The following is a 16111-nucleotide window of genomic DNA, read 5'->3' as shown; positions in this document are numbered from 1 at the left end:
TTTTTACCTTAAATTGCATTAAAAAAAGTGGGAACGAATGATGGGAATGAGAACAAAGAACAAAAATGTCACAGGAGAACGATAATGGGAACGAAAGAACAAATTCTACAAAGGATTGTGAGAAGGAAGGAAAGATCATTCATGGTTCATTTGGCTTCAGGAATGTCGGGAACACAGAACGGGAACAAAATTTTGTTGTTCTCTCAACCCTGCCTATCTGTGAAGATAAGACAAGTCAAGGTGTGGAGCCTTGTCTTTATGGACATCATATTTACATAACATGAACTATTCACTTGTGATCTATTGCATAAATATAATTGTCACTTACAGCGTGAAAAGCCCAAAATTTTAGTTTCTAAGTTTGGTTTTTTGTACCAAAGTTGTTATACCTGTTTATTGTAATTTTTACCTTGTTGAATAAAACATGGAGAAAAAGATTGGACATTTTATTTCCTTCATAATTAATGTCATTTAATTCATTTTATCGCAAAAAAAATTTCATTTTTTCATTTTTTTTACTCTTGAGTCTCGGACTCAAGACAATAATTGGGATTCAAAATAAATACATGAAGTTCAAGGTGGCTCAGGTGTTACGTTAATTATCATCCTTCTTGAAAAGTTCCAAGTAGAGTCATGGACAATGGACCTGCCTTATTCGTTGACCATGCCCTTCATCCCTGGGTGGTACATTCTGAACATTATCTAGAATACCTAGTATTCATTCCTATTTATCTAAATTGTATATACTTCAGTATTACATAACCACACAAAGATTATATTTCTATTGTAAGTGCTGAATCAATGAAGCTGGTGAAATATAATTGACTGAGTTATTTCTATATGTCGCACCTCCCCAGTTGACCAAATGCTAGCAAATTTTGTGCTAGCGTAAATGGTGCCGGAATTTGAGACACTTTTTTAAAAAAATGCTAGCAAATCAGTTGCGATTAGGTCGCATTAGAGTAGCAGAATTGCGCACAAATAGCTAGCACGTAGCCGGCACAAAGCTAGCAAAAAGCTAGCATTTTGTTGGCACTTTGCTCTGCATTCTGCTAGGTACATGCGACTAAATCGCGACTGATTTGCTAGCAATTTTTGCAAAAAGTGTCTCATATTCCGGCACCATTTACGCTAGCGCAAATTATGCTAGCAAGAAGCTAGCATTTTGCTAGCGTAGAAAAACTTTGATCAGTAAAGTAATTACTATTAGTTAATTTTTAAAAATTCTGGGTGTTTACCTTTAACAGGTGGTAGTTTTCCAGGAAATTCCAAAAATTAGGCGACTGTCCCAGCTCAGAGCTAGCATAACGCTAGCATCTTGGGATAGTATAAGAAGAGTGATGTCACTCTTCTTACTTTTCAACAAGATACCACCTTGAGCTTATATTCAACTTGATGACACACTTTATCTAAGAGTAGCAAACTATACCATGAGAGAGATCGACGCTAGCAATTCGCTAGCATTATGCTAGCGTTTAGGTTGAAAAATCTCTTTATTAAATAAAAAATGAAGTTTTTTTTTTTTTAAATAGAAAAATTGTCAAAATTTAAAATTTGAAAATAAAGTATCAAACAAACCATGAAAATGAAAAATTTCAAAAACATTTGAACAACATTTTAGTCCACGGCAATGGGAGTAATTGCACCCCCTGCCGATTCTCCGGGACAACTTTTTCCTTAAAGGGGACATCCTAAGGAACATTTTAAAGCAAACTTGCTGAAAAAAATTGGCCTTACTTACAAAATGGCGGCCATTTTGATTGAAAGGTCAGCCGAAATCGCAGATTTTGCGTTTCAACATAGGACGTGCACGAAATTTTTCAAACCTTACAAACGTAGATCGAAAGATCATGCAAAAATTCATCACCTGTCAAAATTTCAAGTGGTAAAGTACCTTTTTCGATTTTTGGTGAATTTTCAAAAATCAAATTTTGGCCAAAATGTGAGAAAAAATCAAAATTTTACCAAATTGACCAAGAAACCTGAAATTTGGGATATACCCTATTTTCGACATGCCAAATCGATGGGAAACGGTTTCAACTTATTTTGAGCAGTTCTGGAGCCTCCAGCAGATTTTTGAAACTCAAATTGAAGTTGTAAAGCTCAAATTTATTCTGAAAACTAATTTCAATACGCTACGAAGTACTGCAGGTGAATTTCAAGTCGTTTTGGAGCCTCCAGCGACTCTTTGAAAATTCCTGAAGCCGCCAGCAGATTTTTGAAACTTTAAATTTTCACAAAATTTTATCAAACTGACAATGAGATGGAGAGTCGAAATTTATTCTGCAAACTAATTTTAATACGCTACGAAGTCGACTGCTTGTGGATTTCAAGTCGTTTTGGAGCCTCCAGCGACTTTTCGAAGGTTGTATGGCGTTTTTTGGAAAATTGGAATTTCCTAAAAGTAGCTGGAAGCTTCAAAACCATTTGAAACCTGCGAAGTAAATTTCAGCTTGCCAACTCCAATTGATAAATTAATGTTGTGGGAATTTCAAGTTTCAAAAGCCTACTGGAGGCTCTAAAATGACTTGAACCCACCTGAAGTCGTCTTCAGAAGGTGTTAAAATTGGAGTGTAGAGTAAATTACAGCTTTCCATGTCCATTTGATGAAATTTTGCTGTCCCCTTTAAGAAAAAAGTTGCCCCGGAAGATCATCCGGGGGGGGGGTGGTGCAATTACTCCTATTGTCATATGCAGGAATATTTTTAATGATTTTTGTATGCATGCTGAGGGATGGAAAAGATACTTGCTCGCATTTTGCTACAATTATAAGTAACGCAGAAAAAGGTTTATTGGTGAGAAATGCGTAAGATCTGGTAGCACGTTCCTATCATTTGACTATGTACAAAGAAAACGCCAAATCACCAGATGCAGAAACTAGAGATATGCTTACATTTTTCTAGAGCCAGATGGCTAAGTAAATGCTAGCTCAGAGATGCAAGAATATTACCTGAAGTTTCCTATCATAAAACTGTGAGCAGGTACATATTAGTCAGTGATACGCTGGCATTAAGCGAGCAGGTATAGAGTGAGGCAAAAGCTAGCTGAGATATGCGAGAATATTGCTTGAACTTTCTTGGCATAGAATTGCAAGCAAGTATCCATCAGTGATACGCTAGCATCAGGCGAGCATGTATGAAGTGAAGTAAAAGCTAGCTGAGATATGCGAGAATATTGCTTAAACTGTCCTAGCATAGAATTGCGAGCAAGAATCCGTCAGTAATACGCTAGCATAAGGCGAGCAAGTTAAAGTGAAGTAAAAGCTAGCTGAGAGTCGCTGGAAAACAGCTCGAAAATTGCTAGAATTGAATTTGCTAGTGAAAAACTGCAAGAAAATCGCTTACTTTTAGCGAGACAATTATTGCTGGCCACAAAAAGCGAGTAAATTGCTAGCAACTTATCAAAACGCGAATAAAACGCTAGCTTTTTGCTAGCATGTGGTCAACTGGGTCGGGAGTTATAAGGTCACATCTCAAAAAAAATCGATTTTGATGTTTTTGCATTTTTGGGGTTTGCATGACCCCCTGCAACCAAAAATAACACTTTGAGTCGGGTATGCTGCTTAGATCATGTAAAAAATGCAAAGGGCCTAACTCAAAATTTCTACAACATTGCAAGTTGTTTGGAGTTAGGTATAAGGTCACATCTCAAAAAACTCCTCTTTCTTTGAGTAAAATTTGCACATACAAAGTGTCAGAAACCAGTTTCGATAGTGTTGAACGTTTTTAAGATGTAAAATAATCACAAGGAGTGTATTTTTTGTAGGTTTGTTCCAAAACAAAACATTTTTAAAATAGAACATTTTTCAGAAAAATTAATTTGCATATATATGTATTAAAATTTTAGTTTTTTGGGGAAAACTCAAAAACTAAGCACTCTAGAAAAAAACTAACGACATTGTGTCGATTGGAAATTCAATTCTCTACAATTTTGTTATCATGAAAATTTTTTTGGACGTTTTTTTTCGCCTCCAGATCACTTTTTATGAAAGGTTATAACTCAAAATGTTTTCCAAACATTGAAATATTTCCTCTTTAAGATTTTATTTTTCAAAATATTCTTATGCTAAATAAAGGTAGGATACCCAATCTTCAAAATGACATGCTATTCATTCCTCACAATTGATTATAAGTTGATGAAAATAATGAATCAAGTTTTAAAAAAAAAGAAAATCACTCTCCTGTAAAATTTCACTTTTTTGAGATGTGACCTTATAACTCCCGAGGTGCGATATGTATCTTATCATGCATTCCATATTTATATCTAATTCATGTCCTATTACCAAAGAGTAGGTATCGAGGCAGTAAATCGCTAGTGCCTACCTGTGTAGCACTAGGTAAAGGTTCACTTCATTGAAGTAGGGTGGAATGTGAACCATGTAAGAGTATTTGGCATAAAGTGCCAGAACCCGTACAACAATGACCATGCTAATTTTGATGTGAATGTCGACCCATCCACATCCGTCACTTTTGGATGCCACATGTCGATGTGAATTTCGACCCTGTGTCGAGCTAATTGTCGATGTAATTGTCGACTGATGTTGATCTACATTCGTGTCGACAATTGGCTCCACACAGGGTCGAAATTCACATCGACATGGGGCATCCAAAAGTGACGGATGTGGATGGATCAACATTCACATTGAAATTTATGTCGACCTCCTGCTTTGTTAAGTTATAGAATTTGAGTTTAAAAATTTTTAATTTTTTCCCCAAAAATTATTTCCTCTGATGTGGCTATTGCTAGTGCTGAAAACAGCATCGATGCAAAGTCCACTTCCAAAGACGTACAGACAAAAAGGTCTGTATAATCAAAGAGTAGAACAGAAATTCCTTATATCAAAGATGGTGCAATACTTTATCTAAGAGTACTAAACTAATCCATTTTCATGTCGACATGTCGATGTTAATGTTGATGTGAAATTTGACATCTACAAATACATCCACAATATCAACATCATATCATCTACAACTCCTAACTGCGGAAAAGTGAATAATTTCATCAATTCCCTAAAAAATTTGTTTTCCACATTGAACAAGATCATATTTTTGAATGTTTACTAAAATTTTAAACACTAAAACAGAAATTTTAATTCTGAAAAATTGGTCGACATAGTTGTAGATGTAAATTTCGAGCATTGAATTTTACATCTACATGTCAAGATGGCATGTCAAGGTATCAGAAATGATGAGAAAATTTTGAAAATTTTCATTTACCTGGCTTTTGTATGGACAGAAGATTCCTACTAAATAATTAATTGATCACTTTTCCATCATATGTCGATGTAAATGTCGATGTCGACAATTGTTGTGCGGGAAACTGGGGTGTTTTTTTTTTTTTTTGAAAAAATTGGATCAGAAAGCAAAAATGAGCCAGTTTTTATATGTATAGGTATCTTATTTCACAATTCCACCCACTTAAGAAAGGCAATTGCACCCTCCATCCTCCAGGTGACACCCCCTGTCTCATTTTTCAATTTTGGTACTATTTTGAACTGAAATGTGATCTTAAAAATTACTGTTATGATCTTATTTTAAAGCCAAAATTTCATTTTTTTTAACATTGACTTGTGGCAACGTGACACAATTGCTTGAAAACAATTTTTTTCATTTCCAAAGTATTTAAATAATCAATTTTTACTCAGTTCAGAATTTATAAGTAGCGGAAATTGGGGTGGTGGTAATTGGAAAACTGAAATTTTGGGGTGGCGGAAATTGGGTAAAAAAAGCAATATTTTGAAAAAAAAATTGAATAATACAAAAATTCACATTTTAATGAAAACAGCAGCTCTACATGTTACACAAGACTGGAACTTCAAGTACTTATGATACCATCCCCATTCAAAAATATTCATCAGGTAGAAAACAGCAGGCAAAATAAGTGAATAAAGTCCGAATATGTGGCGGCTATTGGCAATTTTACCTCATTATTTTTACTTTGGCTCAAATTCTATTTTTTCCTTGTTTTTATTTGTTCATCACTTCTATTCGTGGATCCAGTCTCATTTTATTTTTCCTAGAATTGACTTTTTCATCAAAAATTGCCAAAATCCTTACCTTGCTGCCAAAATATTGCCAAAAAGTCTTGATTTTTCATGAACAAATTTTGAAATAGTTCAACTTTTCAAAAGAAAGCCGAATTTTTGAAATCTTCTGCACTTGCTTCACTGGGGCTAATTCTTATCTCTAAACTAAAAAAATACCAGTTTTAAACTTCCATAAATTCAGAAATGAAAATAACAATTTTTTAATGAACCTAACTTGATGTGAGTATTATATCAATTGGTAAAATTTGTCATTTCGTCTTTTATTATTGTATTTTATCTTAAAAACTCCTCATTTTATTCTGCGAAATTGGTATTTTTTTCTCACACCAGTTGGCAAATTTTTATTTTAGTCAACACCCCCCCCCCCCCATCTCCAGGTTTTTCTTGTCAGATTGACTCTTTTTTTTTTTTGCAAAAGTGAATATAAAATGTGGAAAAAATTACAATTCGCATTCAACTTTTGAGAATCCGAACCTCAGAAAAAAGTAGGTGGAGAAAACTGTCGTCCAATTTTTTATCTGTTGCGCAAATGTACGAATTTGTGATTTAATTTATTTTCCTGGCGTTCAATTTTTTTTTGTCGGACCAGTTGTTTAGACCACCTTTTATATTGTAACAGATTTTAGAACATTTCTAAATCTTTAACTTTGTTACCAGTAACCACCTGGTGTATTCTCCAACCACAGCTGCTGTGAGATGTTAGAACATTTCTAAATCCTTATCTTTTTCATTCATCTATTTCGAAATTTACAACCCTACCTTATCTTTTCATCTCGATCCCAGGTCCCTTTTCTCTCTTTTTTTTTTACGAAATTATGCATCAAAATAATGCACTAAAATTTCAATTACTCGGCAATAATTACACATGGAAATTAAAAGAAAAAACTAATCTATTGGTTGGATAGTTTAAGAGATCATTCAGGTCCTAATAAAATTACTTCTCTGAGACCAATACTGTGTTAAGCACACTAAAAAAAAAACTCGAACCATTATTGGCAGAATCGAAGAGAAATTAGGTACACCAGATTACTTACAAGGAGATTAGATCCGATCAACTGAATACCTCTGGTAATCTGAGGAAACAAGTTCTTTTCGCGTAAAATTGCAGATTTACAGCGGTTAACGCGGCGTTGGCAAAGTTAATCATAACAATGTTGAGGCTTATTTTAATCGTTGCTCGACACGTGACACGTACTACATAATCCTGTTCACGTTGTGCACGCGAATTTAGCGCACAGTCAAGTACCTACTCGTATACTAATCTGAAGGATGAGAATGGGTGATAAATTTATAGTTCGGTTTGATCTGCGTAAATAAACCGCTTTTAAAGACAATAAGCTGTATCGAACGAAGAGAACAATATAACGATGGATTGTTACAACTTAATTCGCGTATATATATAGCAGATATTAGGTCTCTACGAGTACATACAAGTTCATCTCGTAATGTGTGTAACACGTAGTACGATACCCTTATCGATAACAATACATTGCAGCTTGTATTGTATGTAATGTAATGATACCGACCTACTAATGTCATACGACCATACTTAGTCTATAAAGTCTAGACTTACTTACAGTACAATATTGTAGCTTTCGTACTACATTACTATACGACGATTACAGTACAATAATTTCGATTATTATACGAATGTTGCAGATAGAAAGACAAAACGAATGCGATTACTGTTTATGTGTGGACGGCGATATGTTCTGTTACTGGCAATGCGCCACCAAACAACCACCCAGTACCAATTCGCAATCCACCTCTGATACCACCACCGCCGTACAAGTCGCCGACGTGGAAAATTTCACTTCCGCCCAGCTTGGTAAGTATAAATAAAACGCTTATCAAACGACCACCACCCAGGTACATTCATATTGTTGCGCATGAAAGCGTGAAAAATGGTACAGTACGTCTCGAAAGTTTTGAGTCGTGGGTCGTAATCGACTTTTAAAATATTGGATGCTGAAAATAATACCTAACGAGTAGCCAATCTTTTCAGTGGTGATGAATTTTTAACGAATACTTCTAATAAGGTTATTAATTTTTTAGTCAGACCTGAATTAAATTTGAATTTTAAAAAAAAATCATTTTCAAGAAACCTAAAAAAAAACATCACCCCAAATCCGCCAACATAGAACTCGAACACGAAACCATACTCAATTTATCTGGAATCTTGCTTAGGAATTTTGAAATAATTCGTACTCACCTGAAACAACGAATAACACATTGCGAATTAGTTAATCCGCAAAAAATCTTTGGCAAAGAATTCTAACCCCCCGCCCTCCCTCCAAGGAAAGTTATTACAATTATGAAAATAGAGGTTGGAAATGAAAAATTATTTTAAATAAAATTAATAATAATAGTATCAAAATTTATTGATATAAATAGAGTAAATCCCCGCCATTCAATACATTACTGCATAATTTAAGTATGAATGTACCTACATTTTGAAAATGTGGTTCAGTTAAAAAACAATTGTAAAAATGATGCATTAAGTAACTGTCAATGGAGATAAGATATTTTAGAGATGAAAAATTATTGAAAAAAATAATGATAATTAAAGTAACAAAATTTAATGATATAGATAGAGTAAATCCCCGCCATTCAAAATATTATTCAATGATTTGAGTATGAATCAAGATTTTGAAAATGAAGTTTGAAGAAAATGAAATATTTTATATAATTTGACTGAGAAATGCATATGATTGAAAATGGTAATGCTTTAAGAAATTTGCAGTAATATTCTCTTGGCAAAAAAAAGGGCGGACAAAACCACAAATTTCTTAAATTATAATTCATAATGAAAGGGAAGCAATTTATTATGATGAGTAAAAAAAATTTAGAAAAAGGTTTTGTCCGCCCTTTTTTTTGCCAAGAGAATATTACTGCAAATTTCTTAAAGCATTACCATTTTCAATCATATGCATTTCTCAGTCAAATTATATAAAATATTTCATTTTCTTCAAACTTCATTTTCAAAATCTTGATTCATACTCAAATCATTGAATAATATTTTGAATGGCGGGGATTTACTCTATCTATATCATTAAATTTTGTTACTTTAATTATCATTATTTTTTTCAATAATTTTTCATCTCTAAAATATCTTATCTCCATTGACAGTTACTTAATGCATCATTTTTACAATTGTTTTTTAACTGAACCACATTTTCAAAATGTAGGTACATTCATACTTAAATTATGCAGTAATGTATTGAATGGCGGGGATTTACTCTATTTATATCAATAAATTTTGATACTATTATTATTAATTTTATTTAAAATAATTTTTCATTTCCAACCTCTATTTTCATAATTGTAATAACTTTCCTTGGAGGGAGGGCGGGGGGTTAGAATTCTTTGCCAAAGATTTTTTGCGGATATCAGATAATTTTTTTAATGCATCTGATAACCCAATTCTCATATTCACATTACCTACACATTCATATTCCTATATTTTGTTTTATAGTTTCTCAAATTCACATTACCTACTGATTCATATTTCTATATTTTGTTATATATTATATGGAACTGGTTTTAGGATAAAGGCCCTTGTGTTGATATTTAGATTTTTTCAGAATAGAGAAAAGAAAACATTGAAGTGCTTCAATTTTTTCTATTTTATTTTATTTTTTTGATTTAAGGGGGCAGTTTTGTCTTATTCGTAGGTTGAATGAGAAATTTTTACAAAAGGAGGAGTCTCGATAAGGCCGTTTTTTGGGCCCGGACAGTTATCGACTCAACCACTCTTCAAATGTTGTAATAAATGTCCCAAATACGAATCCGTGGTCAGTTAACCCAAAACGACAATTTTTTGGGCTCCAGGGGTTCCCAAAGTTGTGAATAAGAAAAGAACTTTGGGAACCACTGACAATCAATTTCAAAAACCTTTTATAGCGTAAAATATCTTTTTGAACCCTATAAACGTTATGCGAGGTGATTTTTTTATTTTCGACCCTCGGGAGCAGAAATTGGGGGGTTTTGATTTTTGGAAAATTTTGGAACCACCATTTTGAACCTACCCCTTTGAACCCCGCTAAAAAGCTTTTTACAGTTTATTAGTATCTGAAAGACCTCCATCCTACCAAATTTTGAGCTCAATAAAATTTTCCGGTACTCAAAAATCCAATTTTCCCATTTTTCGTAATTTCGATATTTTGGGAACCCCTGGAAAGCTAGAAACCAGCGATTTGCGCCAAACGTAACGTTTTGAGGTATACAATCAACTATCCAGATGAAAAAGTTTAATTAGGCTCCCTGCATATTCGTAATTTTGAACCCTTTTTTTGAAGCCCCCCACTTTAGGCACCCCTAAAAAAGGTGTTTATGCATATTTTTTCAAATAAATTGGAGCTTTCCAAATCCATTTTCGTGAAATTTTGTGGGAAAAGTCGGATAATCGATTTTTTGATTTTTTTCAATCCAATGGACACTTTTCGGCGTATTTTTGTAAACTACTTTACGGTTAGATTTCACTTTCTGATTCATCTCAATAAAATGAACAAATTTAACAAAAAACAAAAAAAATAATAAGTAACATTTGACAACTGACTAGACTAAAAAAACAATAAGTGATTTGAACCCACCTGAAGTCGTCTTCAGAGGGTGTTAAAATTGGAGTGTATAGAGTAAATTTCAACACGAGACGAGGTGTAAAATAAACTTCTAGTCAGCTGAATCATCGTTTATGAATAAACGATCGTTTCAAAATTAATAATAGAATAAACATAATTATTCAAAAAGTCGGAAAATTGCACAGTGAATTTTCAGCTATACCAATACAGTATATTTAATCTTAAGATAATGAAATTCCCTATAGATTTATTTCAATTTTTAATCAAATGCCTAGCAAGGGGGTAGATTCAGCAAATGTTGTAGAGATATTTTAATTACAAATAAAACAACACTGATTTCATACGAAATGTATTCTTTGGACAAGGCTACAGAGAAAGCTACAAGCTGTAGAAAGCTGAAATTTTAAACATAGGTACTTTGAGTATAGGACTAGTGCCTTTTGTTATTTTCAGGAAATTTTTAACATTTTTAGGGGGTCAAAAAGGGGAAAAAAGAGTGAAAATTGAGAATTTTAGAATTTTCTCGACGACAATGCCTTCATTGAGACGATTCATAACAGTATTCAAAATTTCATCAAAATCCGTTCAGCAGTTTTGCCATAAAACCGCTTACTAAAAATTCTACAATAAATTTAGAGTAAATGCAAAATGTGATTTCGTATCTAAAGAACTATTCAACATACAATATTGGTTTTGGTGTACCTAGATAGAGCTCGTGAAAATAAGCCTAGGTACAATTTCAATTTTCATTAAAACCATACCATTTACAAGATACATAATTTTTTAAATAAATTTCTAAATGATTACAGAATATATAAGCATGCACGCTCGGCCGTATATCGGATAATCTCGGCCTTTTCCGCGGATTTCCATGGAAATCTCGGAACGGGAGGGCGGGGGGGGGGCGGCACTACCGTGCCGCTCTTTGATAGAATTGAATGAGTTAGATCATTTCTATGCTTCATTTCTTCAAATATAAAGACCTCATTAGTTATAGAGAGAGGAGGGAAAGGTTGGAAGAGTCTAATCGTAAAATTAAGGCCATATTCGCATTCAGCACCTTCAAAAACATAGAATTCGATACGTCACAGCACAGGGATTATTTTTCCAATTTTAGCCTTATGTGGAAAGGGGGCTTACTGGGGACTTTAGATGGAGTGCAATCAAAGAACCAACGTTTTTAGCACTTTCAAAAACCTATCATTTGATATGTCACACTACTAATTTTATTTTTTCGAAAATTTGACCCAAATTTGAGGGAAGGGGGTTGATGGGTACCTTGGGAGAGGGCAAATCGAAAAACTAAGATCATATTCTTGTCAAGCTCATTCAAAAACATGTCATTTGATATGCCACACTCCTCACTTTATTTTTTGAAATTGTTGCCCATTTTTGTGGTGGCGAGGGGAGGGGGGTTATGAATACATAGGTGAATTCAAATCGAAAAAACGAGATCATATTCGAGTTTAGCATTATGAAAAACGTATCATTCGATATATCACACTCCTCACTTCATTTTTTTGAATTTTGAGACAAATTTGGGGGCGGGGGGGGGGGTTGTTTCCTCATCAAGAGTTTCCATTTCAAAAACAGTACATTTCAAAATGTCATATAATATAAAAATAGTGAATCAAATTCATCTTAAAGCATCGTTGAAAATAAAGGATTCGATTTTTTTTCATTATTTTTTCAAAATTGTGGGGAGGAGGGTGCCATGTCCCTTTCGGTAAAAAGTGTGCATTTTGAAAATACGGCTAGGTAGTCCGACGTAATTTCGGATCAAAATCGTTTGTAGTCGTCCAACATAATAATGTGGTATCGTTTTGCCTTCAAATCTGTATTGCGTGAAAACTTTTAAAGATGTTAATAAAATTGCCTAACCAGTTTGCCGTAAATACGCGATTTCATTTTTTCCACATATTAATTCCAGCTAAAAATGCATTCCGGTATTCCGATTTCGCATGAGTTGTTCGTGTTTCTTGAAATTAGATGGTCCAGTGAATATGCTTTAGTGTTCCCATTCCAAAAATCAAAGAGAAGGAGGGAGAGGAGAGGAGAGTGTTCGTCAATTCCATTTAAGATGCTGCCAGACTTTGAAAGCTCATATTTCGAGACTAGTTCAACTAGGAGAGAATCGGTTTTTGGGGCTTAAAAAAAAATGATTAGGGTCTTACGAAGTTCAAAATAAAACTTTCACTACAGGGTGCCCAGAAATATCGAGTACCCCTAAGAACGTTTTTCATTAAAAATATAGGTTGGCAACGTGAAATAGATGCATATTATGATTGGTGGAATGTTATCTCTCCAGTCCAACAACCAATCATGTGCTATCATTATTATCGTTCACAAGTATTTCAGAAGAAAACTTTTTTAGGGGTACATACTCGATATTTCAGGGCACCCTGTATGATAAGTTAAAGTCTGCCATTTCAAAATTTGAAAAAAATAGGTCGTTTTGAAGAAACTTCGTTGCTTTATTTTCAGTGAAATTATTTTCAAAGAAGGAAGATATTGACACTTTTGTGATGCAAAAAATTTCAGATTATGATAAATTTATTTTAAAAATTGTAAAACGAAATAGCATAAGTTATCAAATAATTGTTACTATAATTGAAAAAATTTACAATAAATGCGCCTCCTACCCGCAAACAAAATTCCAAGGACCTCCGCTATGCGCAATTTTTCATCGTTTAATGACCTCTACCGACTCAAAATGATTCCAAAAACGGATAGATGACAAAATTTTGAAAAATGGGGGGACTGACCCCGCTTACTTCGACCCCTTCTATGAAGCTTTTGTTTTGGAGTACTTGTGCTTCAAGCAAAATTTCATGCTTCTATTTTGAAATGCAGAGTAATTGCTGATTGCCACACGAAATTCCCACAAAATTCCATGAAATTGGAGTTGTAAAGCTAAAATTTATTCTAAAAACTAATTTCAATACGCTACGAAATACTGCAGGTGAATTTCAAGTCATTTTAGGGTCACCAGCGACTTTGTTTGAAAATTACTGGAGCCTCCAGCAGATTTTTGAAACTTTAAATTTTCACAAAATTTCATCTAATGGAGATGGAAAGCTGAAATCTACTCTACACTCCAATTTTAACACCCTCTGAAGACGACTTCAGGTGGGTTCAAGTAATTTTAGGGCCACCAGCGACTTTTTTTGAAAATTACAGGAGCCTCCAGCAGATTTTTGAAACTTTAAACTTTCACAAAATTTCATAAAATGGAGATGGAGAGTCGAAATTCATTCTGCAAACCAATTTCAATACGCTACGAAGTTGTCTGCTGGTGAATTTACAGTCGTTTTGGAGCCTCAAGCAACTTTTTGAAAGGCTGTATGACGTTTTTTTGGAAAATTGAAATTTCCTAAAAGTAGCTGGAAGCTTCAAAACCATTTGAAACCACCATGTAGTCTGCGAAGTAAATTTCAGCTTGCCAACTCCATTTGATAATTAATGCTGGGGAAATTTCAAGTTTCAAAAATCTGCTGGAGGCTCCAGTAATTTTCAAACAAAGTCGCTGGTGACCCTAAAATGACTTGAAATCCACCAGAAGTCGTTTTTAGAGGGTGTTAAAATTGGAGTGTAGAGTAAATTTCGGCTTTCCATCTCCATTTTATGAAATTTTGTGAAAATTCAAATTTTCAAAAATCTGCTGGAGGCTCCGGTAATTTTCAAAAAAAGTCGCTGGTGTCCCTAAAATTACTTGAACCCACCTGAAGTCGTCTTCAGAAGGTGTTAAAATTGGAGTACAGCGTAAATTTCAGCTTTCCACCTCCATTTGATAAAATTTTGTAAAAATTCAAAGTTTCAAAAATCTGTTGGAGGTTTCAGGAGTTTTCAAAAAGTCGCTGGAGGATCCAAAACGACTTGAAATTCACCTGCAGTACTTCGTAGCGTATTTAAATTAGCTTTTAGAATAAATTTTAGCTTTATAACTCCAATTTGATGGAATTTTGTGGGAATTTCGAGTTTCAAAAATCTGCCGGAGGCTCCAGAACTGCTCAAAACGGATTGAAACCATTTCCGATCGATTTGGCATGTCGAAAATAGGGTATATCCCAAATTTCAGCTTTCTCGGTCAATTTGGTAAAATTTTGATTTTTTCCCTCATTTTTGGCCTGAATTCAATTTTTAAAAATTCACCAAAATTCGAAAAACGCACTTTAGCACTTGAAATTTTGACAGGTGATAAATTTTAGCATCATCTTTCGATCTACTTTTGTAAAGTTTGAAAAAGTTGATGCAAGTCCTGTGTTAAAACGCAAAATCTGCGATTTCGGCTGACCTGTCAATCAAAATGTCCGCCATTTTGTAAGTAAGGTCAATTTTTTTGGCAAGTTTGCTTTAAAATGTTCCTTAGGATGTCACCTTTAAGAAAAAAGTTGTCTCGCAGAATCGGCGGGGGGGGTGCAATTACTTCTATTGTCATATCGCACCTCGGGAGTAATAAGTCTGCATCTCAAAAAAGTGAAATTTTACAGGAGAGCGATTTTCTGTTTTTTTAAAACTTGATTCATTATTTTTATCAACTTATAATTAATTGTAAGGTATGAATAGCACCTGATTTTGAAGATCTGGTATCGTACCTTCATTTAGCATAAGAACATTTTGAAAAATAAAATCTTAAAGAGGAAATATTTCAATGTTTGGAAAACATTTTGAGTTAGAACCTTTCATAAAAAGTGATCTGGAGGCGAAAAATAGCGTCCAAGAAAAATTTCATGATAACAAAATTGTAGAGAATTAAATTTCCAATCGACATAATGTCGTTAGTTTTTTTCTAGAGTGCTTAGTTTATGAGTTTTTCTCAAACAACTAAAATTTCATTATATATGCAAATTCATTTTTCTGAAAAGTGATCAATTTTTTAAAAAAATTTCCATTTGGTACGAACCAATAAAAAATGCACTCCTTGTAACTATTTATAACTGAAAAACATTCAAAATAATCAAAACTGTTTGTTAACACTTTGTATGTACGAAATTTGTTCAAAAAAGGTGAAGTTTTTTGAGATGTAGGTACCCTTATATGTAACTCCAAACAACTTGTAATATAGTCCAACTCAAAGTGTTATTTTTGGTTAAGGGGGGTCATACAAACCCCAAAAATGCAAAAACATCAAAATCAATTCTTTTTGAAATGTAACCTTACCTATTACTCCCGAGGTGCAATATGCCGGACTATTAGGATGTAATTGAATTTCTGAAAAAATTTCACAGAGGGTCGCCGCCCTGTTTTTTTCTATGAATTTTTGACATTTTCACCCCTCTCCCCCCTCTTTCCAAAACCCCCTAATATGAAAATTTTTTTGGAGAAAATTTCATACACGCACCTAGTTTTTGTTTGAAAATTGTTGGACCACTCCCTTCGAAGAACCGAGATTTTGAAATTGGGGGGGGGGGGTCAGCTCAAAAACTATTTCGGTGTGGTTTTACATCCAAGCTAAAATTTTGGGTGAGTTCCATAAAGATTGGAA

The 16111-nt window shown here is 33.8% G+C and overlaps 1 protein-coding gene across 3 annotated transcripts in view; it reads left to right on the top strand.

The window, feature by feature from the left end:
* LOC135845430 (uncharacterized) overlaps nt 1–16111 on the top strand; it is a 517543-nt gene that overhangs the window by 479318 nt on the left and 22114 nt on the right. For all 3 annotated transcript variants that reach the window (XM_065363986.1, XM_065363977.1, XM_065363995.1), the window contains one exon: nt 7706–7874. In XM_065363986.1, the coding sequence (XP_065220058.1) occupies nt 7706–7874 (169 nt within the window). The remainder of the gene's footprint in view (nt 1–7705; nt 7875–16111) is intronic.

Source organism: Planococcus citri, chromosome 1, assembly GCF_950023065.1.
Source record: "Planococcus citri chromosome 1, ihPlaCitr1.1, whole genome shotgun sequence".
Lineage (NCBI taxonomy): Eukaryota > Metazoa > Arthropoda > Insecta > Hemiptera > Pseudococcidae > Planococcus > Planococcus citri.
This window is presented reverse-complemented; position numbering and strand designations above follow the sequence as displayed.